This window comes from Typopeltis vanoorti, chromosome 13 (assembly GCF_054136105.1).
Source record: "Typopeltis vanoorti isolate ZY-2024b chromosome 13, IOZ_Tvanoo_1.0, whole genome shotgun sequence".
Taxonomy (NCBI): Eukaryota; Metazoa; Arthropoda; class Arachnida; order Uropygi; family Thelyphonidae; genus Typopeltis; species Typopeltis vanoorti.
The window spans coordinates 62067786-62095766 of record NC_143561.1 but is presented as its reverse complement, the minus strand read 5'-3'; the positions used below and the strand labels follow the sequence as shown (position 1 = coordinate 62095766).

The 27981-nt window shown below is 34.8% G+C and overlaps 1 protein-coding gene across 1 annotated transcript in view; it reads left to right on the top strand.

The window, feature by feature from the left end:
• LOC150100217 (kinesin-like protein KIF28) overlaps positions 1-27981 on the top strand; it is a 308018-nt gene that overhangs the window by 236194 nt on the left and 43843 nt on the right. The window contains exon 21 of the mRNA XM_090402612.1: positions 10146-10316. Within this exon, the coding sequence (XP_090258738.1) occupies positions 10146-10316 (171 nt within the window). The remainder of the gene's footprint in view (positions 1-10145; positions 10317-27981) is intronic.

Sequence of the window (27981 nt, the reverse complement as noted above, 5' to 3'; positions counted from 1 at the left end):
CCATCCCTCTGGTTCTATAAGAGTGTGGTGAAGAGGAGAGTGTGGGGAGTAGATTTTTTTATATGGGGAATTTTCACTGAATGGAATGCATTACTGGCATATGTTGTTAATACAAGGAGTGTTAAGAATTTTAGGATTCAGTTTGATAGATATGTTGTCAGTTGAATGAACCTTCCATGATGAGTCTGCTGACTCCATGGAAGTTGTAACGATGATAATAATAATAACTTTTTTAACTCTTCACTTATAAATTATGAAAGAGCCTAAAAATCCTCCCATCAGGGATGGGATTTTTTTAGCTTGGTTGAAATGAGTGGATTACCATTGTAGCTTCTTTGATGTTGCAGGAGATGAAGTTGTCTTCTATGCCGTACATAGAAGTTGTCTTCTATGTACGGCATGGAGCTCTTATCCCATTCAATGTTGTGGTGAGTATAAGAGAAATGGAATGTCAGGCTGAGCTGTCTTCTCTGCTGTTATTGACATCTCCAATATGCTCCTTTTGTCTTATTTCTAAACTCCGTGATGTTTGCCCTATGTAATTAAGGTCACAAGGGTTGTGGTCCTTGGGCTAGCATAACAGATTTCGTACTATCATGATGGTTTTGAAGGCCACTCTAATGTCATGAGATTTCAGGAAATTTGCAATTTTTAGCAAACATTTGCCAATAAAAGGGATGGAAATTGAGGTTCTGTAATGAATGTCATGGATCTGTTGTGGAGAAGGATTAGAGAATAGTATTCTTTGTGCTATTTTTTTAGGATATCCACTGCTGATCAATAGTTGGAGAATAGAATGTAATTCTTCTCTTAATGTTCCTTCATCTCTTATAAGATTGCCCTCTTTTTCAGCATATGTACAATACCTAATTTTTGTCAAATATGGTGCAACAAGGAGAAATGTAGATGTAATGATTCATATTTAATTTTTGTATATTTGTATGTACATCCCAACCCAGATGAAGCCACTAGTTTAAGCGGCAAAACTAGTAGGTTAATTAAATCATTACGACCCATAAACATAGTGTAGTTATTTTTTATTACAAATAATATAGTCTTTTAAATAATTTGAGTTTTAGATCATTTATTCCGCTAACATATAACATCTCAGAATTTTTGTCATTTTACTTACACATAATTTGATTTAATCACTAGCTCTACCACCATGCAGACATACCTCAAGGAATATTCTCTGATCTAACACCTACAAAAAACATTGCCTTCCTCAACCCTCAACTCCATGGTGGACACAGGAAGTTAAAGAGTCAGTGAAATAAAAGAAGAAATCTTATCAAAAGTCCCTGACAAATAAGTCAGCTTGTGCTCTTAGAGAATACAGAGACAAATGTGAGAAAGCTAAACACTGTGTAAAACTAGCTGAACAAAAGTCATGGGAAGACGGTAAGAACATAGAAAATAAGCAGGAGAGAAAGATATCCTTACTCCTTAAAGTATGGAGTAATTACTTCGAAAAATTGCTAAATGAAACAAGCAGTGATGACAGCATAGTGGTAAAAAACACTGAATAGGCATGCAGTCAGGAATACATATCCATACTTGAAGTAGAAAAAGCCATCGAAAGCCTGAAATGTGGAAAGGCAGCAGGAGTAGATGATATTCGACCAGAAATGCTCAAGTATGGAGGTATAAAAGTCTTACAGTGGCTGCACTGCATAGTTCAGAAGACTTGGACAGAGGGATGAATTCCAGATGATTGGAGTAGAGCTCTCATAATACCCATATATAAAAAGGGAAATAAAACTGAATGTGAGAATTACAGAGGTATTTCTCTACTGAGTGTTCCTGGTAAGATATATGCAAGTATACTTGAGAAAGGTTGAGAAGGGTTGTGGAAGAGAAGCTTGATGAAGAACAACCTGGATTCAGTCAGGATCAGATTTTCACTTTATGACAAATAGTTGAGAAATTATGGGAATATAACAAAGATCTGTATTTAAGTTTTGTAGATCTGGAAAAGGCATATGACAAGGTGCCAAGAGAGAAGCTTTTCAAAACGCTACAGTTATATGGTGTCAGTGGGGCATTATATCAAGCAATACTTAAGTCTTTATTTGAGTTGTAAGTCAGCACTTAGAATTTAAGGAAGTACAGGAAGATGGTTTAATGTTAAATCTGGTGTCAGACAAGGATGTACCTTATCTCCTCTGTTATTCATTATCTATATGGATCACATTATGAAGGAAAATGGCATTAAACCTGATATAAAAATTGGAGATGTTAATATCAGTTATTTGCTTTATGCAGATGATGTCATACTTCTAAATAAATCTGCTACAAGCCGGCAAGATTCCCTGACTAACTTGAATAACTATTGTTATAGATATGGTATGAAGATCAGCAATAACAAGACAAAGACAATGAAAATAGGCAGAAGCATTGAAAATATCAACTTCATTGTGAATGGAGAAACTATAGAACAAGTAAAACATTTCAGCTTAGGCATGATTTTTAATGAAGATGGTAAATTAAATATAGAAATAGACAACAGAATCAGCAAAGCTGGTATGGTGGGAAGTCAATTGAATAAATTCATATGGAATAAGAGAGAAATTAGTTAGAACACTAAATTAGCTGTATAAGACAGTGTTCAAACCAGTTTTAACTTATGGATCTGAGAGCTGGGTCAGAAGTAAAACACTTGACCAAAGACTAGAGACTGCAGATATGAGAGTCCTGAGAAAGATTATGGGCATGAACAGATCAATGGCAATATTATATTAAAAACAAGGATATCAGGAAAGAACTTAATATTGTTAGCATCCAGGAATGTGTTAGCAGAGCTAATCTCAGGTGGTATGGTCACTTAAACAGAATGGGAGAGGAAAGATTAGCAAAACAAGTGTTCTCTGCCAGGCTTCCAGGAATAAGACTCAGAGGAAGACCAAGATATAGGTGGATTGATACAGTAAAAAGTGCCTTAGAAGATAGAAATGTAAGATCTGATAATCTTGGAGTCTTGACAGGGAACAGACTGATTTGGCGGAAAACTGTAGATAGGAAGTTAGTAATGATGTAAATTTTTCATGTAATATTATCATGTCTTATACATCCCTTTGAGGGTATGTATCAGGAGTTATATCAGGAATTTGATGATGATGAATTACAAATTTTGACTGTGATATAGCACTTACAAACTACTTACCAGCTAAAATAATTCCTTCTTTATGAATATTTGGCAAAGTCTACAAAAATTTCTACAACAATATAATATAACTTTATGTAAGAATTAGAGCTTTTGTATTTATCAATGAAGTAAACTCTCATAGAAAGAACTGATAAAAATTAATCTCATTGTCAAAGCAATGCTGTATCATAAACAAGATTTCTTTTTGTTACTTTCAGTAATAGTTATAATTAATGCCATTTGGAAAGACTGAATTGCAATCTTTATGTCAGCTTTGACATAAATACAGACAGTATCCTACGTAAATTCAATTTACATAAATTCAGTGAAGAATTTATGGAGACACAAGATGTGTTAGAATAGTATGATTTTCTTTCTTGACTACTTGTATAAGAAACTATGTCACATTTTAGGAATGTTAGTCAAGTGGGTAATATTTATTATCCTACTAGTTTCACCGATTTTTGCTATTGGCATCTTCAGGGATACAATCGGTAAGCGATATGAAGGTAACAGACTAGGTTTTAACTGACATTCTAATTCATATAAAGTTAGTATAGTGCGAGACAATGTGCATGTCTCGGGAACATGATTTATTTGTTACAAGACATAATGTAATTGGCGTGAAAGTTCGTTTCTTTGATGTTTAGTGATCTAATTAAAGTTTTCCAAATTTCCGGTAGGATTAGACCTTGATTCTTATTTAGGTTTCCTGTTGAACGGGTGACCATAGCAGCCTCCTTGTAGGTTCTGGAATGGTAGTTCTCTTCTATATAGGGCATACGACTCTTATCCCACTCAATAAGATGGTTGGTAGAGGCAAAGTGGGAAGAAAGGCCTGAGATATCTTGTCTGTTGTTTCTTACGTAGCCTATGTGCTCCTTCTGTCTCGTTTCGAAGCTTCTAGAGGTCTGACCAATGTAATTAACACCACAGGAACAAGGTATATTATATACTCCAGAGTACTTGTAGAATGGATGAGGGTCTTTCGGTGATCTTAAAAATTTCCGAATAGTATTGACCGGCTTGAATGCTACTCTAATATTGTGTGGTTTTAGAAGGATAGCCAATTTTTTGGAAATGCTGCTGACAAATAGGATAGTTATAGTACTGATGTATTGGGTGTCATCACATTGTCTTGTGTTATATCCGAAAAGAGAATCTTGTTGCAGTCTTTTAGGATAACCATTTATCCTAATGTCAGATATCTAGATGTCAGTAAATTTTTCATACTGTTGAAAGTTGACCTTGCAATTTCAGTCCTTTTTTTAATTTCTTCTTCTGTCCTGCCATTCTCTATGATCAAGTGTCTGAGGTGTATGTATGTTTGCACCTGTTCTAATTTATTTCCTTTTATATTGGTGCATATTTTTGATATTTCCTTTTCTCTTGAAATTATCACGTCTTTTTTGTCTTTTTAAAGTTGAAACTGAGGCTATATTGTTTGCTGTACTGGAAGGTTTCATCTATAAGAGTCTTGAGGTCATATTTGTTTTCAGCTAGAAGAATCATGTCATCTGCATATCTTAGGTTATTAATATTTCTGCCCCCTACAGTGATTCCTTTGAGGTTACTAATTTTATTAAATATTTTTTCGGTGTACAAGTTAAAGAGAATCAGAAACAAGACACAGCATTGTCTCGCACCTTTCTGAACTGGGAATTCTTCTGAGGTCTCTCTTTATTCTCAAAGATGCACCTGTTCCCAGTAAAGATTAGTTATTAGCCTAATGTCTTTTTCATCCATGCCTATTTTTGAAATGATTTCAATTAATTGAAATCCTCATGTTGAACATTGTCGAATGCCTTTTTATAATCTATGAAGCAGTGGTACACCTCTTTTTGTTTTTCTAGATATCTTTTTATATTGGCTCTGATGTTGAAAATATCTTCTCTTGTACCTACATTTTCCTTGAAGCCACTTTGTGTATCATTTATTTCTATGTTTATTTTTCCATTATTTCTTTTAAGAACAACATATAGGAGAACTTTTGATACTTGACTGAGGCTAATTGTTCTGAACTCTTCACATCTTGTAGCTTTTGTTTTTTTGGGAATTGGAATGAAAATTGAATGATTAATATCTTTGGGTAGAAATCCAGTCTCGTATATCTTATTGCATAATTTTGTTAGAAATTTCAGTCCTCTTCATCAAGAGCCCTCAACCATTCTGCCAAGATATTATCCATTCCTGCAGCTTTATGTGGTTTTAGTTTTCTGACGGCATTTTCAACTTCAAAAAGTAAAATGGGTGGTCCTAAATCAATCTGTTCAGGAATATTATTTCTTTGTTGCTCGTATAATTTCCTTGTATATTCAATCCATCTTTCCATGATTTCTTTTTTATCCATTAGAATATGGTCTCTTGAGTCTCTAATGACGCATGATTTACTGTATGTGCAATAGTGGTGGTATTTAATGTGGCATCTGTGTTCATCTTTTCTGATTGGGATGGTGTGTTCTGTTTCCCCTATGTAAGGTAGGTTACAGGTACATTGAATTTTGTAAACCCCTGATGGGCAAAGTATGGAAGAAGACGAGCAGAGTACATGGGCAAAGAGGGCTGTGATATCAGGCAGAAATATGTTTTGTAAGAGAAGAATAGTATTATTGATAGGGACATTAGTGAAAAGGGCAGTTATGTCAAAGCTGACTAATAAATCTTTGTCATAGAGTGTGATGTTTCTAATCTTGTTTATGAAATGTTGTTTATTTTTTATGTATTAGTGGGAATGACCTATCCACTCCTTGAGTGTGGCCACTAATTTCTTGGCTAAGTGATAATTAAGGCTGTCGATTCCTTCAACTATCCGTCCTAGTGGTGTGTTTGTTTTGTGCATTTTTGGCAGGCTAAAATCCTAGAATTAGTCTTCTATGTAACTAGAGTTACATAGAAGACTTCGAGCAATGAACACTAGATTCTGCCAGCCTAAAACCCAAAGTCTGGCTTAGATATGTTGATGATATTTTCGTCATTTGGCCCCCATGGCTGTGAAACATTAAATACATTCCTAAGCCACCTGAACAAACAACATAAATGTATCCAATTCACCATCGAAATTGAAAACAATAACACTCTTCCTTTTCTAGACACACTTGTCACACGTCTTTCCTCAGGTTGCCTCTCCTACCGTCAACCTAGACCTACATAAAAGGTCAATACATACATAAAAATGCATACCACCATCCAACATAAAAACGAGGTGTCATCAGCACCCTCAAACACAGAGCCCTAACAATTTGCTCTAATGAACAAGCCCTGAACCAAGGATTTGAAATCATTAACCAAACACTTGTAAAAAAATGGCTATAATAAAAAAACAGCTTACCAGATTCTCCATAAAAATGTCATTAAAAGCAAAAAAGATTACAAGAATGCAATAGCCATAACCTACATTAGGGACATTTCAGAAAAATAGATAGAACGCTACTTAAATACAACATTAAGACAACTTTCAAATCCCTGGCAAAACTAAGAAATTTTCTTAGCTCCTCCAGAGATCCTCTTCCATACCTTGCTCATCCAAGGGGTTTACAAAATTCAGTGGACCTGTAACCTACTTTACATAGTGGAAACAGGATGCACCATCCCAATCAGAAAAGATGAACACAAACAGCACATTAAATACCTCTATTATGGTGAAACAGGCCTATCAGACCGTGCACTCCAAACATGCCACAGAATTGACTGGCAAGGCACTAAGCCCCTACACCGCACCAAAACCTGGTATGAGAGAAAATTCAAAGAAGCTTGTGAAATGCTAAAACATCATCCAAATATGAGCAAAAAATGACGGATTAATTATTCCAAGAATGTGGACCCATCTTCAACCCATATAGCAACCATAACAACCCCAGACAGAAGAAAATCTCAATAAGAAAGGACTATAGAAATTGTTTAATGTAGTTCTGTTTTTTTTTTTCCCACCAGAGGTCAGGCTAGGATAAATAATTAACAAACATTTAGATTAATTTGACTTTTGTATAGTGCAGCAGCAGCATGTAGTTGTTTGTATATTGTACACATGTATGTTTCCTGATGATGATCTCAATACAGAGGTCAAAACATTGATTGTTTCTTGCTTAATGTTAAGTAAAGTAATTATTCTAACACATGTGTTGTGTCTCCATAAATTCTTCACTATGAATGCTGACCACCGTGTAACTTTAAAAGAAAGAATTACATGTTTTAGTAATCTACTTACTTATTACAATAAGGTGACTGCTTCCTTGGACAGAAGAGAAGGGTACACAGTAATATACTTAGATTTCACAAAGGCGTTTGATAGATTACTGCATGATAAGTTGATAGTCAAACTAGAGCAGATGATTGGATTGGATATTAGATTGGTGGATTGGAGACGGGCTATTACTGCATGATAAGTTGATAGTCAAACTAGAGCGGATGATGGGGTTGGATATTAGATTGGTGCATTGAATTGGAGACTGGCTATCTGATAGTTATGAACAAATTGTGTGTGGGGGGAGCGATATCCAGGAAAAGGAAAGTCACTAGTGGTGTGCCTCAGGGCCATTACTGTTTAACTTGTATATTAATGATATTGGTGAAGATTTGGTTGGAGATATTCAGTTGTTTGCAGATGATGCAAAGTTGGGACGAACAATAAAGAGTAGAGAAGATGTTGTGGCCTTACAAGAAGACTTGAATAAATTGAGTGATTGGGCACGGGAATGGGGATTGAGTTCAATGTTGCAAAATGTAAGGTTTTTAAAATTTGGAAAACAAAGATGGAATGCAGAATTTATGCTTGGTGAGGATATATTGTCGGAGGTGGAAGAAATAAGAGATCTGGAGGTGATGGTGGATAAGGATCAGAAATTTAGGGGGGACATGGCTAAAATTGTGAAGACAACACAAAGGCTTCTGGGAATGATGCAGAGGACACTGACTTATAGAAGTAGGGAGATTCTTGTTCCATTCTATAAAGCTTTGATTAGGCCATACATTGGACTGTTGTGCCCAGATTTGGTCACCTGGTTTTCAGAAGGATGAAGAGAGGTTGGAAAGGGACCAGAGGCAACTGACTAAGGTATATCTCCCCTCTTCCTCCTAGTGGACAGGAGGAAGAGGGGAAATATGATAGAGACCTACAAGTTAGTAAGGGGTTGTTATAGGATCAGTGCTGAAGAGGTTCTACAGAAAATAGTGGGAGATCAGGGGAGAACCAGAGGTCATCCCTGGAAACTGTATAAAGAGGGTGTGAGTAGGGAGTGAGAAGCAGGTTTTTTTCATACAGAGTTGTGAATGATTGGAATGCCTTGCCTAAGAGTGTGGTGTCTGCAGAGAATTTGAGTGTGTTTAAAGCATGGTATGATGAGCTGTGTATGATAAAAGGACCTGCCAGATGGGTGTTTGACCCCATGGGAGGGGATCTTGGGTAATAGTAATAATAATAAATTCAGACTTATGCAAATTATCCTGAAAGGGCCTCGAAAAAATTCAAGTTATGAAAAATGTACTTACCACATGTATGTTATTTGCATGCCATAGTGGTTGTTTGCAAGGCAGACAGACTATGTGATGTGCCTTCCATAATATTGAATATAGACATCCTTTTTTCCCCCAACCTTCTAGCAGATTAGGTATGGATTAAGGATATATTTTTGTATTTTTAATCATTTTTTTTTAATATGTTTGTACTTTTATTTATTTTTTACTGTCTGGAAACCTTAGCTCTAGAGACCAAAAATGGAACTTTTTTAAGCTACTTCAGCCTCTAATAAGTGGACATTGGTCTCACACTGGGCAATGAAATTCATCTTCCATCTGTAAACAATCTGAAACATCCATGCTCACAGTGGGATTAAAACCCATAGTGTCTTGGTTTTAGAGTAGATATATTAACCACTTGACCAACCAGGTCAGATCAACCTGACAAATGAATTCCAACTTAGTGTCACTACTGTTCTATTTGTTTCAACTGCTTCATAGTTGTAATGGTGGATTTGTATCTGTACACTTTTATAATACTTAGTATTTATGTGAGCTGGGGTAGAGTATAATCATGACTGGAAAAAGTATCAGAAGTGGAAAAAAAACGAGTCCATGCAAAAATTTATCAAAACATGTCAGGCTAGTGGGTTAAGTAGATTTAGATATGATGTAGCTTACTATGGTATGTTGCTATTTTCTGGGATGTAGTTGTGTTTATACAGATGTATATATTTAAGATAATCTTAACATAAAGGTTGAAAACTATTATTTTGTTATTAAAGTTTTTATATCAAATGGTAGTTGACTTCCTAAAATGAATATGCTGATTGATACTAACATTTTTGTCTGTTTAGATCCACACACATTAGAAGCTGGTTAATATTATTAATTAACTTTTTTTTTCATAAATGTAGCATATGTGAAGAGTAATACAGTACTATATATACTTTTCATTGTAAAGTTTTCATGTATGTTCTTAACATTAACTATTGGATTTTATTAACTGAAATGCAGTATAATTTACAACTAAATCTCATTTATAACAAAGTTCATTATACTGTCTAATTTGAACAGAAATATTTTCTTGGATATTTGTTTTGTTTCACACTTTGTTGAAGAAGCTCTTAATGATTTCTTCTCTGCACTTAACTGAGCTCACAAATTCAGGATACTTTACTATTATTAGGATATCAATTGCAAATACCAAATTTACCTGGACAGCGACATGTCTGTGACAGAAACAGTGATGGATACTTCAAATCCAGACTTCAACCACAGGAAGATGTTTTCTTTTACTCAAGTGACTAATCAGGTACACAGTTTCATTAATTTCCTTATTTTATGCATGCAAAAAATAATGTAGATATCTAGTGTTTTTTATTTTGTTTAACCAGCATTATGATTGCATTTTATTTGTTATAAACTACATACCCTTTTTGGTCATTAATTCATGAAGGCACAAGCTTTCCATTTTTTCCTTTATTTATTTATTTTTCTTTTGTTTGATTTTATTGTACTTATTTTCTGATTTTTATTCTTTTCACAGTTAGTTGATTATCTAAAAGACGGGTTTGTTATGGTTCATGTATGGGGAAAACAGAAAGCAAGAAATTCAGCAATAGTGAGAGCAAAAGGAAAAAATACTAAGGAAATGTTTCAAGCAGATCTTCTAAACCAGACAAATACATTAATGAAAGGTTTTCGGATGAATGGACGTGTATGTCATGTATTTAAAAATTACTTTATGATTTATACATTACTTGAGAGAATAAAGAACATTTGTTTTATTACAGAATTTATGTAGAAATTAATGCTTTTTCTGTATATTGGTTTTATTCTTAATTTAATTACATTAAAATATTGTTTATAGATCTTATGTGATCTCATCTTACCATTTTATATGATAATATAAGTGATGGTGGACAGAGGCTTGAACTTTAGGGTCGCATTGGATTATGGCAATAATGAGGAGGACATTGGTATGCAGAAACAAAGAGGTAGTGGTTCAGTTGTATAAGGCTTTGATCAGGCCACATATGGACTACTGTGTGCAGATTTGGTTGCCTGGTTTTTCAAGGGGGATGAGGATGTATTGGAGCAGTTCCAGAGAAGGCTCACTATTGTCTGGTCTTTGGAATGTCAGATAAGGGAGAGATTGAGGGAGTGCAACTTGCAGAGCCTTGTGAGTAGAAGGAGAGGGGATATGATTGAGACATAAGTTGGTGAGGGGATTCGAAGCTGCAGCCTTTTGGCTGGAGAGTGGATATGCTAACCACTCAGCCCGCCAGGCCGGCTAGATCATTGAAGCATGCTTTAAACCCATGATTGAGACATAAGTTGGTGAGGGGTTTTTACCAGATTAATGAGGAGGAGATTTTTCATAGTGTGGAGGGAGACAAGGGTAGAACAAGAGGCCATTCCTGGAAGCTAGAGGGTATGAGTAGGCAATTGAGAAGCAAGTTCTTTGCATGGAGAGTGATTGGTGAGTGTGGCAACTGCAAATGGGTTTAAAGCGTGCTTCAATGATCTAGCCGGCCTGGCGGGCTGAGTGGTTAGCATATCCGCTCTCCAGCCAAAAGGCTGCGGCTTCGAATCCTGCCATGGGCATGGATGTTTGTTAATGTCTGTGAAAATACTAGAGATGGTGTTTGGCTGTAGATGAAGGTAGTTGTGGTTGGTGGAGTGGTGAAGTTGTAGAGTAGGTGCCCTCTCTCTCTCTCTTGATGAGTCTTTGGACTCCCTGGAGGTGTTATGTAATAATAATAATAATCTTTTTGCATGAGAGTGTATGTACCTTCTGCAATGAGTCCTTTCACTCTATGGAAGTCAGATATTAATAATGTAAGTTGGCTTCATGAAAAATCTAATTAATGCTGTGATACAGCAGATAATCCTATCTACATAGTCTGTTAAATCTATTAATTGTGTGTATATTCTCTGGCTGCTTTTTGTCTGGCTTGTGAGGTGATAAACCTGTATTTCCAGGAGAAAATATCCTGCTATTTTATGAGATTGGCTAACCTTATTTGAAAACTCCCTTATGAAGAATCTTTGCATTTCCTAAATGGGATTCAGGTCTTTCCAACCAAAAGACTTCATGTATAAACTAATCTATAGAAGCTTTATTTTAAAGCCTCCATAGTTTAGTTAGAATTTTAAAATATGAGGTGTATTATTATTATTGTACAAGGCACTTTCATGGAGTCCAAAGACTCATTGCAGGAGACCCAAACTATCCACAAAATCTATCATTCCTCTCCTTGAACCCAATAACAAACAAACAGGATGACCTCTTGTTCTGGCTCCTCTAGCCAAGTACTGAAATATTTCCCCTGCATCAATCCTATAAAACCCTTTAAGGAACTTAAATGTTTCTAGCATATCAACCAACTTCTGCAATCCACACACCCTCAATCTATCCTCATAGGGAACATTCCATAGACCACTCACCATCTTGGTCTGTCACTTTTGAATCCTCTCCACCGTATCCCCATCCTTGGGGATAGGGAAATAGACCAAACCTGAGCACAGTAATCCAGATGTGGACGTATCAAGGCCTTATAAAGAGGAATAACTTCCTTATCTCTACTTGTTAGTGTGTTCTTCAACAGCCAAGTAATCTTATGAGCTACCTTGCTCTCTAATAATGTGCTCAATATGCTCTCTAAACTTCAACTCTCTGTCTAACACCACCCCTAAATCCCTAGCTTCATCTATTTTCTGGAATACAGTTCCATCAATGTGGTACACAGCTTGTAAACTGTTTATCCCAAAATGCATAACTTTACATATCTCCACACCCATTATTTTTTGTCCATACTGACAGCCTATTTAAATCGTCCTGCAAGTTCCCCACATCACCTTGATTAACTATTACTCTACCTAATTTTGCATCATTGGCAAACAACCTAATATTTTCTTTCAGATTATTTCATATATCATTTATGTAGAAATTAAACAGTAGTGGTCCCAGCAGTGAATCTTGTGGCACACTACTAATGTATAATGAGAATGTGCAAGACAATTAGCTGTTCTCATCTCTAGTAAGATCTAAAACGGATGGAAGGACAAAATAACTACAATATTATTTTGTAGTTATTTTATAACTACATTATTAAATAATAAAAATAACTAAAATATTATTATTGATTGATTGATTGATCGTTATCTGAAGCATGGTGACTAATGTAACAGAAAGAAATGTAATAGAAATTCAAAAGTAAAATTTAGGAATCTGTGGATGAGAACAGTGATGTATAAGTTGAATAAAGAAAAAGGCTATGTTGATACTGCTGAACTTTAAAAAGACACCTGACAGGATATCACATGAAACTCTGTTGCATAAATTGGAGCAAGTGGAGATGGATATGAAGCTGATGGCATGGAGGACTGGGGATTGATGGAGGAATCAAAGAGTTGTATATGGACGAGACGAATCAAGGAATTCCTCTGAGACTCGGTATGTGGAAGCCTGCTGTGTAATTTGCCCATTAATGATATAGGAAATAGTTGTTTTGCTGATGATGCAAAATTAATTAGCATAATGGTTAATCAATATCGAGTTCCTGCAGAATTGTGCAAGCTTCGATATAGTTCGCTGCAATGTTTTATTTTGTAGTGGTTTGTAGAGCACAATTATTTATGTGTGTCATAAAGCATAGATAGGGATCCCAGACGTCCCATAAAATACGGGATCGTCCCGTTTTTTGGCTAATCTGTCCCTTTGTCCCGAGAAAACTCTTCGGGACAGCTTTTTGTTCTGTTTTAGAGTTCAAGACTGAATAACAAAATCGATGAGTTACAATTTCTATTCTATTACAAACATCGCTCTCCATCATTACAGTGAACTGTAGACATGTTATTTTCTCAAGGCGAGTGATGGCAACACTGCAACAACAATGATAAGTTCATTACAACAGTGTCCATGCACATTGACATTTTGGCATGTGCCGTGATATTGGCTCGGCTTTAAATAGCACGGAACGGTCCACTTGGCACACACCATTTTAGAAGCTTGCTTTGAGAGAAACAGGTTGGTGCTTGCAGAGTATTAATTACTGTATGGCTGCTGTTAAAATGTATGGTTTTTCAATTCTCCTGTGGCCCCGTTGAATGTTGAAAATGCCAAAAAGGAAATGTGATTATACAGCCACTTCAAAAAGGATTGTGTAGCTTTTCATGACATGATTCTTAAAAACAAACAATTGTTAAGTGAAATTCATTATTCAGAAAAGTATTGCAAGAGTGAGCAAGACTGATTGATTAATAAGAATATTGTCAGGTGAAAAGAGCATTACTGTATTAACAATCTATTTTGTATCTATAATATTAAGTAAAAAGCCATTTGAAGGCAACATAAAGTGGCTTAATGAAAATATGCAGCCTAACAATTGGATTTACTATTTGTTTACTTATACTTAGTAAAGTGTGTGAATAGTAAACCTTACCACGTACACACTTGGAAAGTTAGAATCATTTTGTAAGACTGGCATATGTGATGGATGCGCATACTAAACTTTCACCCTCAGTCATAAGTGTCCCGTATTTTTTTACAATGTATCTGGGATCCCTAGGCATAGATACACATCAGTTAATTGGTGTGCTCTAACTTGGTGTGTATTCTTTTCTGTGACTTTGAACGCTTTTAAAATGTAAGTTGAACTTGGTGCAATACGGGCTTGTTTGCTTTATGAATTTAAACTCGGTTTGAAGGCTTCAGATATGTGTGCAATTTGGAAAAGATGCAGTAGCAAAATGTACTGCGCAGAAATGGTTTAAAACATTTGTTTCTGGTGATGAATCACTTGAAGATGCACCAGGTTCAGGAAGACCCTTCATTATTGATAATGAAGAATTACGTGCCGCTATTGAAAATATAGCTGGCAAAGGTTGGTCGATTGGTAGAGCCTCTGTTACTAATGGCTCAGTTAAGTAAGTTTGAGCGTGGTTAGTAGTTGGAAGGGGCCAATCGTTTGATGCTGTTGGCACACTCTCCCTCGATGAGTCTTTAGACTCCCTGGAGGTGTCAAATAATAATAATAAATCCACATTAACATGTGAAGAACTTTCGCAAATGTTTATCGTGAGTGATGAAACATTTCATTTACACTTGCATTAACTGGGAAAATCATGGAAACTAAGCAAATGGATCTCACATGTATTATCAGATGAAAATAAACTTAAAAGGCTATTCATTTGTTCTTAACTTCTTTCACATCATAAAAACGAGCCATTTTTGGATTATTACTCACTTGTGATGAAAAATGGAACTTTATTCTAACAGGAAGTGATTTATCATTGGTTGTCACCAGACAATTCAGTACCGCACACTTCAAAGGCACTGCTTCATCTCCAGAAGATTATGCTTTATGTGTTATGGACTGGAGCCAGTACTGTCAACTACGAGTTTCTCACTGTAGGCCAAACAGTTACAGCCAAGATCTACTCGATGCATCTCGAGCATGTTCGGGATGAGTTACTTCAGAAACAGCCAGGACTAGTTAATTGGAAGAAAGTGCTATTCTTACAGGACAATGTTGTAAAACCTCATACTGCAAAACTTACCCATGAGAAGATTTGTGCCTTAGGATGGGAGATACTCCCTCACCCTTCATATTCCCTGACATTTCTCCAAGCAATTATCACTTTTTTTTTTTGGCACTAGACAATCACATGCAAAATAGACTGTTCCACAATAAAACAGAGTTTGAAGCAGAGGTTGCTAGGTTTTTTACTTCTAAAGACAATGTTTTATAAAAGCAGAATTTACAAACTTGTAGTATCTTGTTGGAAAAGAGTTGTATATTATGAAGGTGCTTATTTTAATGAATAAACATTTTATGAAATTTTATGCGGTTGTTTAATTTTTATTATGAAAAACTGCACAAACATTTTTGGTTATCTGATAGTTTAATGTAGCCCAGTGTAAGGTTATGCACTTTGGGATCCAAAGATTACAAGTTGCATACTGCATTGCTAGAACTGCTGAAAATTCATGAGGCTAGGGATTTGGGAGGGAATGATAGTGAACAGGACAGTGTTGTTCAGAGGACATATTCCAAACCAGACTAAAATAGCACATCATATTACCTGGTTGTTGAAAACACCACTGACAAGCAAATATAAAAATAGTTTTATCTCTCTTTATAAGGCTTTGATGCAGCTACATCTGAATAAATGAGTATAAATCTGGTTGCCTGGCAAGTGACCAAGGTGGTGAGAGGTTTGTAGAATGCTCCCTGTGAAGAGATAGATTGAAGGTTTTTGGTTAACCTCCCTACCGGCCAATCTGGATGAAATAGTGACACCAAATTGCACTTCTTATCCATGTTATTCAATGGGTTTTAGAGCTTCGTATCTAGATTTAGCTCGACGTCTATAGACGTCATTGCTGGTTGGGGGGTTAAACAATTTTATTGATATTCAGAAAAGGGGGATTGTGAAAGAAACATATAAGTTAAAGACGTTTTTTAGAATTGATGCTGAAGAAATTTTTTAAGACATGACAATAACAGAGAGAACAAGGGAATCACCTCCTGGAAATGTTGTAAGAATATGTGTTTAGCAAAGGAATATGGACTAGATTTTTGCTTAGAGAGTGGTTGGTGAGTGAGTGGAATGGTTACTAGATTAGGTTATAAGTGCTTTGTCAGTGAATGACTTTAAGGATATGTATGGTAGGTTTTTGTGTGAATAATGGTTAGTGTGGGTCTCCCATAATGAGTCTTTGGAGTCCATGGAGATGACCAAGTAGCAATAACAATAATACCAGAACCACCTTTAGACCCCACTATAAAAATCCAGAGCTTGTTTGACTTCACCAAAGATGGAAAAACCAAGAAAAACCAACCACAACTACAAGTGATCTTGTAGACACCTGGTTTTTTAAGTGGCAGATGAGGAGGTTTAGGAAGTTTCAGGTGATTAGAGATTTTTGTTGATTGGGTAGAGGGTGACATTTATATTTTGTTGATGAAGCAATCTTGCTATTTTATCTGTGACTGATTATATATATGGGAGAATCACTACTCCCCTAAAGTCTTGATTTTTCCAATTTATCCAATTGTTTTGGAAGTTGACTTAGTATTTGTTTTTATTAATGTTCTGTTATAACCATTCTTTGGTAGAATGAACTCTAACTATTCTAACTAAAAAAAAATTCTGTAAGGAATGGATATTGAGTATGTCGAGAACAATAGAAAACACAAATCAGGACTGGCAGTACATAGAACTAAAACAAAACATCAAGTATTATGGCACCAAATAAAAATGCTCCACATAGATTATAGATTTTTTTTCAAGAGCATCCAAAGAATCAGATGAAATAATGAAACATCCTCTACAGTGCAACAGAAAACAAGGGATGATTTTATATGAGGTCTGATTTTTTCTAATTCATCACAATATACACATGGTTACCATCAGTTTGCAGCAGACCATGAACCAACAATATCATAGCATTGCACACTTTCCATTGTTATTCATGTTTAAATATTTTCATTATTTGAAAATAATGAAAAAGATTTTCAAAAAAAACTGGTTGAGTAATCAATAAAATTAGTTTACTATCCCTTCTGATTCTTTAATTGTGGAGTAACACTAATAAAAGCATTCCTAGCATATCCTCTTTCAACAGAAGCCTATGCAACGCTATCTTTTCATTATTTATCCTTGATTATAACTCTCTATCTATTGTCCCACTGTCCTTAGCCTCTTACTCTTAATTTCTTTGATATAATCCTTCTAATATAATAAATTGTTTTCTGTGTTTGAAATTTGAAGTACACATATTAGATTGAATTGTTATTTACCCTGACAACCTTAACTTGTCATTGTATATGTATCTCTTTGAAGAGCTTCTATATCTACACCATTTCTGATATTCTGAACTTCATAACATCTTTCAGTCAACTGAATATTTTTCTCCAAAGTATTCAGAATATCATTACCATATAGATCCGAATAACAGTAGTCTGAATGCAGAGCTCTAGGGAACTTGTTCTCATCCTGTTTTTAAATTGCTTCTCAATAACTCTTTAATATCAATTAGGCAACCAGTCTTCACTTCACCTAATTATCCATATAATTTTGAAAATAATGAAAAAGATTTTCAAAAAAACTGGTTGAGTAATCAATAAAATTAGTTTACTATCCCTTCTGATTCTTTAATTGTGGAGGAACATTAGTAAAAACAATTTTACTAGTGTTACATGACACTAGTAAAAATGTGACACATGACAAACAATTTAAATACTGTTTGTCATGTGGCAAAGTAAGTGATCATTAAATAGCTCACATTCAAATAAAGCTTTTATTAAATAATTCTGTTGTGTTTTCTACAGTAGTCATTTGGTGAATACAATGACATTGAATAATTTTAAGGAAAGGTGAAATCTGAATTGACTTCTCCTAGTAAGTCTGATTTCAATGAAAGTAAATTATAATAATAATCTGGGAAGTGCTGTAAATAGGTATCAAGCTTTCCTACATGTACAGAACAAGCTATTGCAATTTTTGGCTTCTGTCTTAGACCATATATATTCTGTTAGTTGTCTTGAATTTGCATTTTGAAAATGAGCTCTCACTTAAAAAAACTTCTTTCTACTATTATAGTTATTTTGTTCATTAATTCCATCTTCAGAGGTATGAAGTGCTCCCACACCTCAGTGAATTCAAATTAAATTACCTGCACAATGGTTGAGGCATATCATTTTTGGAATGAGAAACACAAAGATATATGGTATTTTCAAGCTACTTCAGCCCAGTAATTAGTATGATAGTGGTCTTGTACTAGGTGAAAAAAATCATCTGATGGTCTTTGTACCACAAAGTTCTGTACTTCGGTCATTGTTGTTTAACTTGTTTATTAACAGTATTGAAGTTGATCTGAATAGTGATATATACTTATTTGCTGATGATGTAAAGTTAGGGTGATAAAGGATATGCCCAGTACAGAATCTCTATAGGCCAATTTCATGCTTATATGGACAGATGATATTGAATATTGGTTCAGCATTGCCTTGTATAAGATTATGCATTTTGAAAGGATATTGAAAACAGCAAATTAACATATTAATGGTAATTTTCTGCAAGAGGTCAATTAAATGAGAAATGGGAGAGGGTGGAAAGTTAATGAGTAACAATATTAAGATTAACACATTTCACAATTACAGTACAGCAATAACTTATTGGAATTAGGAAGTTATGCTCCCATTTAGAATTTTAGAATTACTTGCAACATGATGTGAATGCAACAGGTAATGTGAAGAGTGTGTTTGTGGAGACACTGAACAGGAGATGAGAGAGAGTATGGATATGTCGAAAGTGTGATATTCTGTTGGACTATGAGTTATCGGTAAATGAAAAACTGGCTGATGATGGAATGAAAGAGTGCATAATTGCGGGAACAAATGACCATATGAATCATGGAATGGAAGCAATTGGAAGAGTGAATGATTCTATAAATCACAGAACAGCAGCAAAAGAAAGTATAGCTGAAGAAACAAAAGCGAAGCAAATGATAAACTGACAGATAGTTTAATTGCCAGGATGCAAGACTTGAAAAATGAGTTGATCACGATGAGAAGTCAAATAAAATATATGCATTGTAAGATGAGAAGTTTGGTGGATGAGAATGGACAAGTACAAAAGGTTAGAACAAAAGACAGCAGAGAAAGGGGCGATAAATGTCTCGAGAATAGCAATATATTCAGATTCCATTATTAGAGGTGTGGTAAATGGGAGATTCCATAAGTTGTGTTTCCCAAGAGGGAGAATTAGCAGGACAATTAATATGTTAGATAAGAGAAGCAGATGAGCAAGCAAGCTGAATTGAATGGATATCAGTAGATTGATGAGGAGAGTGAAAGATAACAGTGTGGTTGGAAGGATGGTCAGTATGTTACCTAGATATGATAGTGGTGAGTTGAGACGAAGAGCAGGGATATAGTATGTTGGTGGAGCTATGTGAAGAGTTTGTAAATGTGTGGGACGCATTTGAAGGAAAGATGGAAATTTTCAAAAGTGACTGGTTGCATTTAAATGGATTTGGTTTGAGTCAGTCAAAGAGACTATTGCTGCAAGGGGGAACAATGAGATGTGAGCAAGAGAGCAGAAGTAAGAAGTGAAGCAAGACATCAGGAGAGAGGAACTGGCAAGACTGAAGTTATTGTAAATGAAACTAGTAGTACTGTGAGTGATAATGATAGAACGAGAATGCAAGATGGACAGTGAAATGGGGGGGGGGAGTCATGGTATATACAATAATCATAATAATTTTATAAGGCCCCACATGGATTGTTTTGATTAGATATGGTCATTGAATCTGTGGAGATGGAGAGATGGTCAGAAAGATTCAGCAGAATACATGAGGTGATGTGTGAACCTATGTAATTGTGTAGAGCAGATTCAGAGAATATGGTTCTTCAAAATATAAGAAATAGATAGAGGAGATATAATAGAAACAATTTTTTATGTAATCCCACCTGTGAAATGTTATAAACCTATAACACACTAGTACTCTGAGTGGGCTAATATTTATTTATTGTTATGTTATTCTGTTCTTTTATATTAACACAAGGGAATTTCTCTGCTATATGGCAAGCAAGAGAAAGAATAATTATGGCAGATTGACACTGGTGGATAGTCATGGAAAGACAATAACAGCTGTGAAGGATATAGTGGAATTACAGCAATCCCTCGATTAATGCACCTAATGTGTTCTTTAAAACAGGCGCATTAATCTAAAATGCACTAATCGAATATAGTAAGCTATGGGAAAAAGTATAATTCGTTCCACACTTTGTAGAGCTTTGCTTGGCTTGGTGCCAAGAATAGTCGATTCATGCTGAAGGGGAGAAAGAAATGAAGGATGTACGAATTGGTCACTAACACGCAAAATCATGTGCTTTATAGATAAAATTTCCCAACTTTTATACAATCAAAATAGTTACCACTTTAAAAACTACAATGATCATAAAAGAGAAGTTAATTTTCTGACGTGTAATAATAAACAACTCATCCCAGAAGATGAATTGGTTACCCTATTATCGGAATGGATTCTCCTTTTTGTGACATGCACAGAAGTGTTGAAGGGTATTGAATCTGTGGGCGTACTATAGCAGATGACATAAATATTGGCAGTAAAAATTTGGAGCATAGTGTACATGGAAGTAGTGTAGTATGCCATTAAAATTAACTTTTTAAAATGTTTTAAATCAGTAACTAAATTATTTCATTCTGGTGAGTGATTTTTTAAAATAGCCATAAAAATGTATAGATAGAAAATTTTTAAAATCTGTTACATTTATTTTTAAGATGTATATAGGCACACTAATTGAATTTTAGAGGTGCACTAATCGAATTTTGGTATAAAAAAAATGACGCACTAATCGGGGGCAAATTAATTGAGGAATTACTGTATTGAATTATATTATTATTACGTGACACCTCCAGGGAGTCCAAAGACTCATCGAGGGAGGACAACTACTATGCTACTCTCTGTCTCCACCAGCCGCAACTACCAAAAACTACACCAACGCCATCTACTGCTGACCACTACCACTAGTATTTTCACAGACAATCGCAAATATCGATGCCTATGGCGGGATTCGAACCTGCAGCCTTTTAGCTGGAAAGCGGATACTCTAACCACTCGGCCAACCAGGCCGAGCACTTTATCAGTGTATATCATACTGGTGTAAATGATGCTGTGCAATATATAGAAAAGAGGCAAGTATTAGGAGAATTGGAAGTGAAAAAATCAGAGGTGTTGGTTGGGTTAGATGTTAATATGGCTGTGGGATTGGATGACATATTACCATGCATTCTTAAGGAATGGGCACCACAGTTGGCTGTGCCCTTGACCTGTTATTTGATGAAAGTTGTAGTGGGTAGGGTTCCTAAGGAGTGGAAAGAAGACAAAATAGTACCACTCCACAAGCATTGTTCTAGGACAGAAGTTTCCAATTATAGACTAGCTGTATAACTGCAGTTGTGGTCAAGGTGTTGGAGAGATTGGTATGGAATAGAATACAGGATTGGGTTGATGGACAGTCAGCATGGGTTTGTAAATGGTAGACCCTGTTTTAACAATTTACTTGCATTTTATGATAAGGTAACGAGCGTGTTAGACAAGGGAGAATCATATACAGTGATATTCTTGAACTTCGCAAAAGCATTTGATAGATTATCACATGATAAGTTGGGTGCAAATTACTGCAGAGGATGGGAATAGATAGTATCTTGGTTAGATGGATCAGAGATTGGCTATGTGGATAATACCAACAGGTTGTGTATGATGGAGCACTGTCTTGAAAATGGACGGTAACCAGTGGCGTGACCCAGGGTTCTGTTCTTGGGCCCCTACTCTTTAACTTGCTTGTAAACGATATATCATGTGGACTGACTGTGGATCTTCAGTTGTTTGCTGATGATGCAAAGTTGGGAAGAATTATAAGTAGCACTGCTGATGTTAATTCTCTTCAGGAAGATTTAAATAGACTTTTGACTTGGACAAAGGAGTGGGGCTGTAGTTTTAATATCAATAAGTGCAGGTGTTGCATATTGGAGTGTAGAAATATAAAGATGAGTACTATATCGATGGTGTCATGCTGCAGGGAGTGGATGGGATTAGAGATTTGGGTGTGATGGTTGATAGTAGACTGAAGTTTATTTACAGGACATATTGCTAGTGTTGCAAAAGCTGCATATTGTAGTGCTGCTAAGATAAGAAGTACTTGAACATGTAGGAATAAGGAAGTGGTTGTGCCACTGTATAAAGCAGTGGTCAGACCACACTTGGACTATTGTGCTGAAATCTGGTCACCTGTTTTTCATTCGATATGTGGAGACATTGGAGAGGGTCCAGAGGTGAGTGACTAAGACAGTATCAGGACTTTGGACTGCTGGCTATGGAGATAGGTTTAAAAAAAGAAGGATTGCAAGTTTGGTGAATAGGAGAAAAGGAGGTGATATGATAGAGACATTTAAGTGTGTGAGAGGATTTTATTGGATTAATCCTGACGAGATTATGAAAAGAGTAGAAGATGAGAGTTTAAAAACTAGAGGGTCATCCCTGGAAGTTATGAAAGAGTGTGGTGAAGAGAAGTAAATTTTTTACATGGAGAATTTCATGGTGAGTGAAACACATTACCAGAATGTGTTGTTAATGCAAGGAGTGTTAAGGATTTTAAGATTTGATATGATCAGTGGTGCACCCAGGGAGGAGGCCAAGGGGCCCTGGCTCCCACCAAAAGAAAAAAGGAAAGAAACACTAGAAAATTTTCCAAAAATCTTTTCCTAATTAAAATTCATTTTTTATTTATGATGTGTCTTCTATTTCTATACTAATTATCGTGTATTGGCAATCATTGCAGATGCTCAGTCATAGGTCGTATGCAATGCGTAGTGTGTATTCGTAAATCGTCTACTCAACTCAGCTCGCTACAACATTAAATCCTGAGTGCGCCACTGGATATGATAAATATGTTGTTAGTGAATGAACCTCTGAGGATGAGTCTGCTAACTCCATGGATTTAGCAGACTCATCTATGGAGATGTAATAATAAATAATATTTGTTTTTTTACTTACTTCTAAAACCTTGCTCTAGATCATAGGTTCCCAAACTTTTTCGGGCCACTGCCCACTTTGCAATACATAAATTTTGTAACGTCCCCTATTATAACAGTTTTCCGTGTTCAAGCCGTTTGATATTTTTGACGTAAATAGCAACTAATGATACATTACTGCTTATGCTGTTAAATTTTCAAAAAGAAGTGGCCAATATGTGCTTCATCTTGAATATAGTTATTGCTATACCGATTTTGGTGAAACGTAGCCCATATGTAAAGATTGTAAAATGTATGCTCGAATAACATTATGCACAGTTTCATACAATGGTTTAAATATGAAAATGTGGAATACAATTAAGAGATTGCATTGCATTAGTAAGAATCTTATTGTAATAATTAAAACACCATTAAATATATTACAAAATTCTTTATTTCTAACTTATAAAGTAAAAATACAAAGCAAAAATAACAAATTAATGCGAAGTTTCATACAATGGTTTAAATATGAAAATTCAACATACATATTAAGAGATTGCATTACATTAGTAAGAATCTTATTGTAATAATTAAAACACCATTAAATATATTACAAAATTCTTTATTTCTAACTTATAAAGTAAAAATACAAAGCAAAAATAACAAATTAATGTGAAGTTTCATGCAATGGTTTAAATATGAAAATTCAACATACATATTAAGAGATTGCATTACATTAGTAAGAATCTTATTGTAATAATTAAAACACCATCAAAGTATTAGATGGTTTATTTCGAACTTACAAAGTAAAAATACAAAGAAAAAATAACAAATTAATGTGAAGGATGAGCCTGGTGCATTTTTAAAAGTTTGTTAATATCGTGTTCAACTTTCGTTAAAAACCGTCGTAAATCACCACGTTCAGTTATATGCAATCGGTTCCTTTTCTTAGATAGTAAATTCAGATAGTAAACTACAGCACTAAATACATGCTCAGCCAAATAAGAAGATGGAAATGCAATTAAAAATTTCTGCACTATTTCCCATAATCCAGGGTACAGTGTCAGTATTGATTTTTGAAGCCAGAACTCTTGGTATCCAGTTTAGAATTTTATTTTTAGTTCTTCATTTGTTGTGAGTTCTATGAGTTCCACTTCTAAATTTGATGATCCTGCGTGCTTACATGCGAGAAAGGATCTAGAACCCAATTTGGTATATTCATGTTTAGAATATCCTTGAATCGCTCATTGAAATCAGCATGCAGAACCTCCAAGTGTTGGCAGTATATAAGTAAATCTTCCTTTTTGAAAGACACTGCTGATAAATTTGAAAAGTGGCTATATTTCCCTCGGCCGATATTCCAATTGAACAGAAGAAGTTTCCCTACAAAAGCGGCAATAACGTTTTTTGTTTTTATTCAATTTAATTCATCACCTTGTAGTTGTAGATTGACTTCATTAAATATTTTATAGAGGTCTGTCAAATAAGCAATGTCATTTTTGGATGTAATCAGGTTGGGCCGCAAACCGTCGTCTCTGTTTTCTAGGAACTCTAGTACTGAATCAAGCAAATTGTAAAATTGATTTAAACAAATACCTTTTGAAAGCCTGCAAACTTCTGTATGAAGCAGCAAACGATTGAAATCTTCATCGTTTTCACTACAAAGTTGGCTAAACAATCTGTCACTCAATGAATTGCTTCTAATCTTGTTGACTACTCTAATAAGTAATGGAGTGACGTGTGCAGGCATTCACTTAAATTGTTGACAATGAAGAACACAATGTATAGCGAGTACATTTGGTACTGCTTGTTTCAAATGCGTTATGAAACCATTGTGATGCCCTGTCATTGATTGAGCACCATCAGTAGCAGCAGACAAAATATTACAAATAGCAATGTCTTTCTCTTGAAAAAACTTATTCATGATATTAAACATAGATTCTCCCTTTGTATCAGCTTCCAAGTTTTTAGCAAATAATTCTTGACAAACTTTTTCTTCTTTTATGAATCATACGTATGATAAGAGTAGTGGTTCATTATTTGGGAGAGTTGATTCATCGAGTTGAATGGAAAATTGGCATGTCTTCAAATAATCGCAAAATGATTTTTCAACGTCCTCAGCCATTTCATCGATTCTTCTTTCCACTGAATTATTGCCCAAAGAAATTTTCCTGATGATATCTGATGCTGGCTTATGAAGCACAGTGTTTATTACTTCTTTTTACTGCTGGCAAGATTAATTCCTCACCAATTGCGTGTGGTTTGCCTGCTTTTGCGATTAATAATGAAATATTATACAAAACTTGTAATCCGTCATTATCTTGTTTAGTGGACGATGTAAAAAGTTTTGATATAGTTAGACGTTTAAAATATTTTTCTTCTAGTACTTGAAAATAGGACAAATCTTTATCCTTTTTTTCAGCATTCATTTTAGTCAAATGCTCTTGTAGCCTAGAAGGCTTCATTGATTCATTACATGGGTAATAATTGATTCGTAGGAGACTGAATAAAACCATATTTCAAATACTCAATACTGTACTGTCAACATTTCTTCTTATATTCATACATAATGAAGTAATAAAATTTGCAAAAATATTCACAAAATAAAAGATTTAATTTACACTTTGTATGACTCCACTTATCTATCACACTTTCGACTAATGATTGTTGGCAAAGCACACAAAAAATAATGAAACTTATTCCTAAACCACTGGTATTTATAGATTTGAAATCTAGCCCGAATTGATTTGCATGCATTGACTTGTTTGCAATACCATCGTACTCATGCTTTGAACAAGTCACTGCAAGCACCCATATTCCTGTCAAAACATGCTGAATTGAGTGAATTACCTACGTAATAGTTGACCGACATACTACTACGCAGCAGACTAGTTAAGACTCGTCTGCTGCATGGATAGACTAAAGCCTGTATGGCACGATAAATTTTTACAATAGCAAAAAATGAATAAATTTTTTAAGTACAGTATATAAAAAAGAGAAGTTAAAATATCCTGTATGACACGTGCAATTTTTTATTTTGCACGCAAGTGCATTTTGTTCGTCTGACCATGACATTGTCCGAATAATTATAATTAATTAAAATTATATATTATTTATTTATTATTTATTTATTTATTTATTATTTATTAATTATTAATTATAATTAATTATAAATAAATTAATAAATACAATAATTACACAAGATATAAATAGCAAACCTAGAAAACATAACCACAGGAAATAGTATAATAAGTTTCGAATAATATTTGCTTTGTTTTTTTCCCTCTAGTTAGCAATATAAGTTAGTACTAACTAGGCTAACTAAAATTTACGATTTTATTTCTTTCTTGCCATTATTATTTTTACTCGTAATATTAAATGATATAAAATTGGGTTTATTTTTGTACAAATCAATTAGAAAAGTGGTTTTATATATTTTATATATATTTTGAAATGAAATATAACGAATATATTTGCTACTGTAAACATAACCTATTATACACACAGATATACATGCTCTATTTTCTCATTGACATAGAAAATCTATTTCTATCTGACATGTTAAATTTTCAAATGATTAAATAATTGAAATAGAAATAGAAAATTGATAAAAAAATTGATCGTGTAAGACGAGCATAAGTTGAATTAAAATGCAATACTTAAATTTTAAATGATTATCTAATTGCAAAATCACGAAAATAATTAATTTTTAAATATATATTATTAATTTCTTCTATAAAGAGCCACCAATCCCTGGACCGCCTGAATGCTCCCAAATGCTTCTGATCTGACTAAAGCCCGCCTAGAAGGCTTCAGCGCCCACTGGGGTGGGTAGTACCACCCACTTTGGGAAACTATGATCTAGATGATGTGTTTAAGACATTACAGAACATCCAAGTTTGCAATTTTCTTCCTTTACGAAAAGAGTTTCCTTCAAACACAATTTGCTTAGCACAGCCTTTTGCCTTTTATCCTGTTGAGTGCTACCACTTGACCCCCCCCCTTTGCTTGCTATTCAAAAATCAAACCCATTCAAAAATCTCTTGATCTCCTCATAAACCATGTTACCAAATCTGTATACAGTTGTCCATATGCAGCTTGATCAGGACCTTGTATAGCACTACTATACCCTTTTTTATTTCTATGTCATTGTCTTCTTCATCATTGGTGTAATTTATTCTGTTGTTCTTGCATGCTATCAAAGGACTATAAATTTCAAGTTCTTAAGATACCATCAATGTTAGCTTTTGTGTAATTCTACCTTAATGCTTTCTAATTATCATTACTGCCTCCCCTTAATTCCTCTTCCAAAGTCAAATGATCTCTGCCAATTGAATTGCAAGTAATTAATATGGCCCCATCATTAATTTTTGTTGGATGTTGAAAATTGAACTGCTGTTGGATGCTGAAAATGTATCTTTGATCAGTATACTTAAGAAGAAATATATCTGCTTAGTTATTGTGTACATAGAAGGGGCCCTCCAGAAGGTTTTTTGAACTCTTGGAGTAGCCGCCTATATAATAATAACAATACAAACTTTAGTTTGGAATTTTATTTAGTGTAGTTATCATTCACAATTCCATGTTATAATAAATAGTACATTATATTCCTGTTTCTATCTATAGTTTTTTCCCTATGTTAACAATCACAAGCAGTATTGTGATTGTTAACATAGGCAAACATAACTTTATATGCCAGCCTGGTTGGCCAAGTGGTTAGCATATCTGCTCTCCAACCAAAAGGCTGTGGATTCAAATCCTGCGGTGGAATGGATGTTTGCGATTGTCTGTGGAAATACTAGTGGTGGTAGTGGTAGACGGCGTTGGTGTAGTTG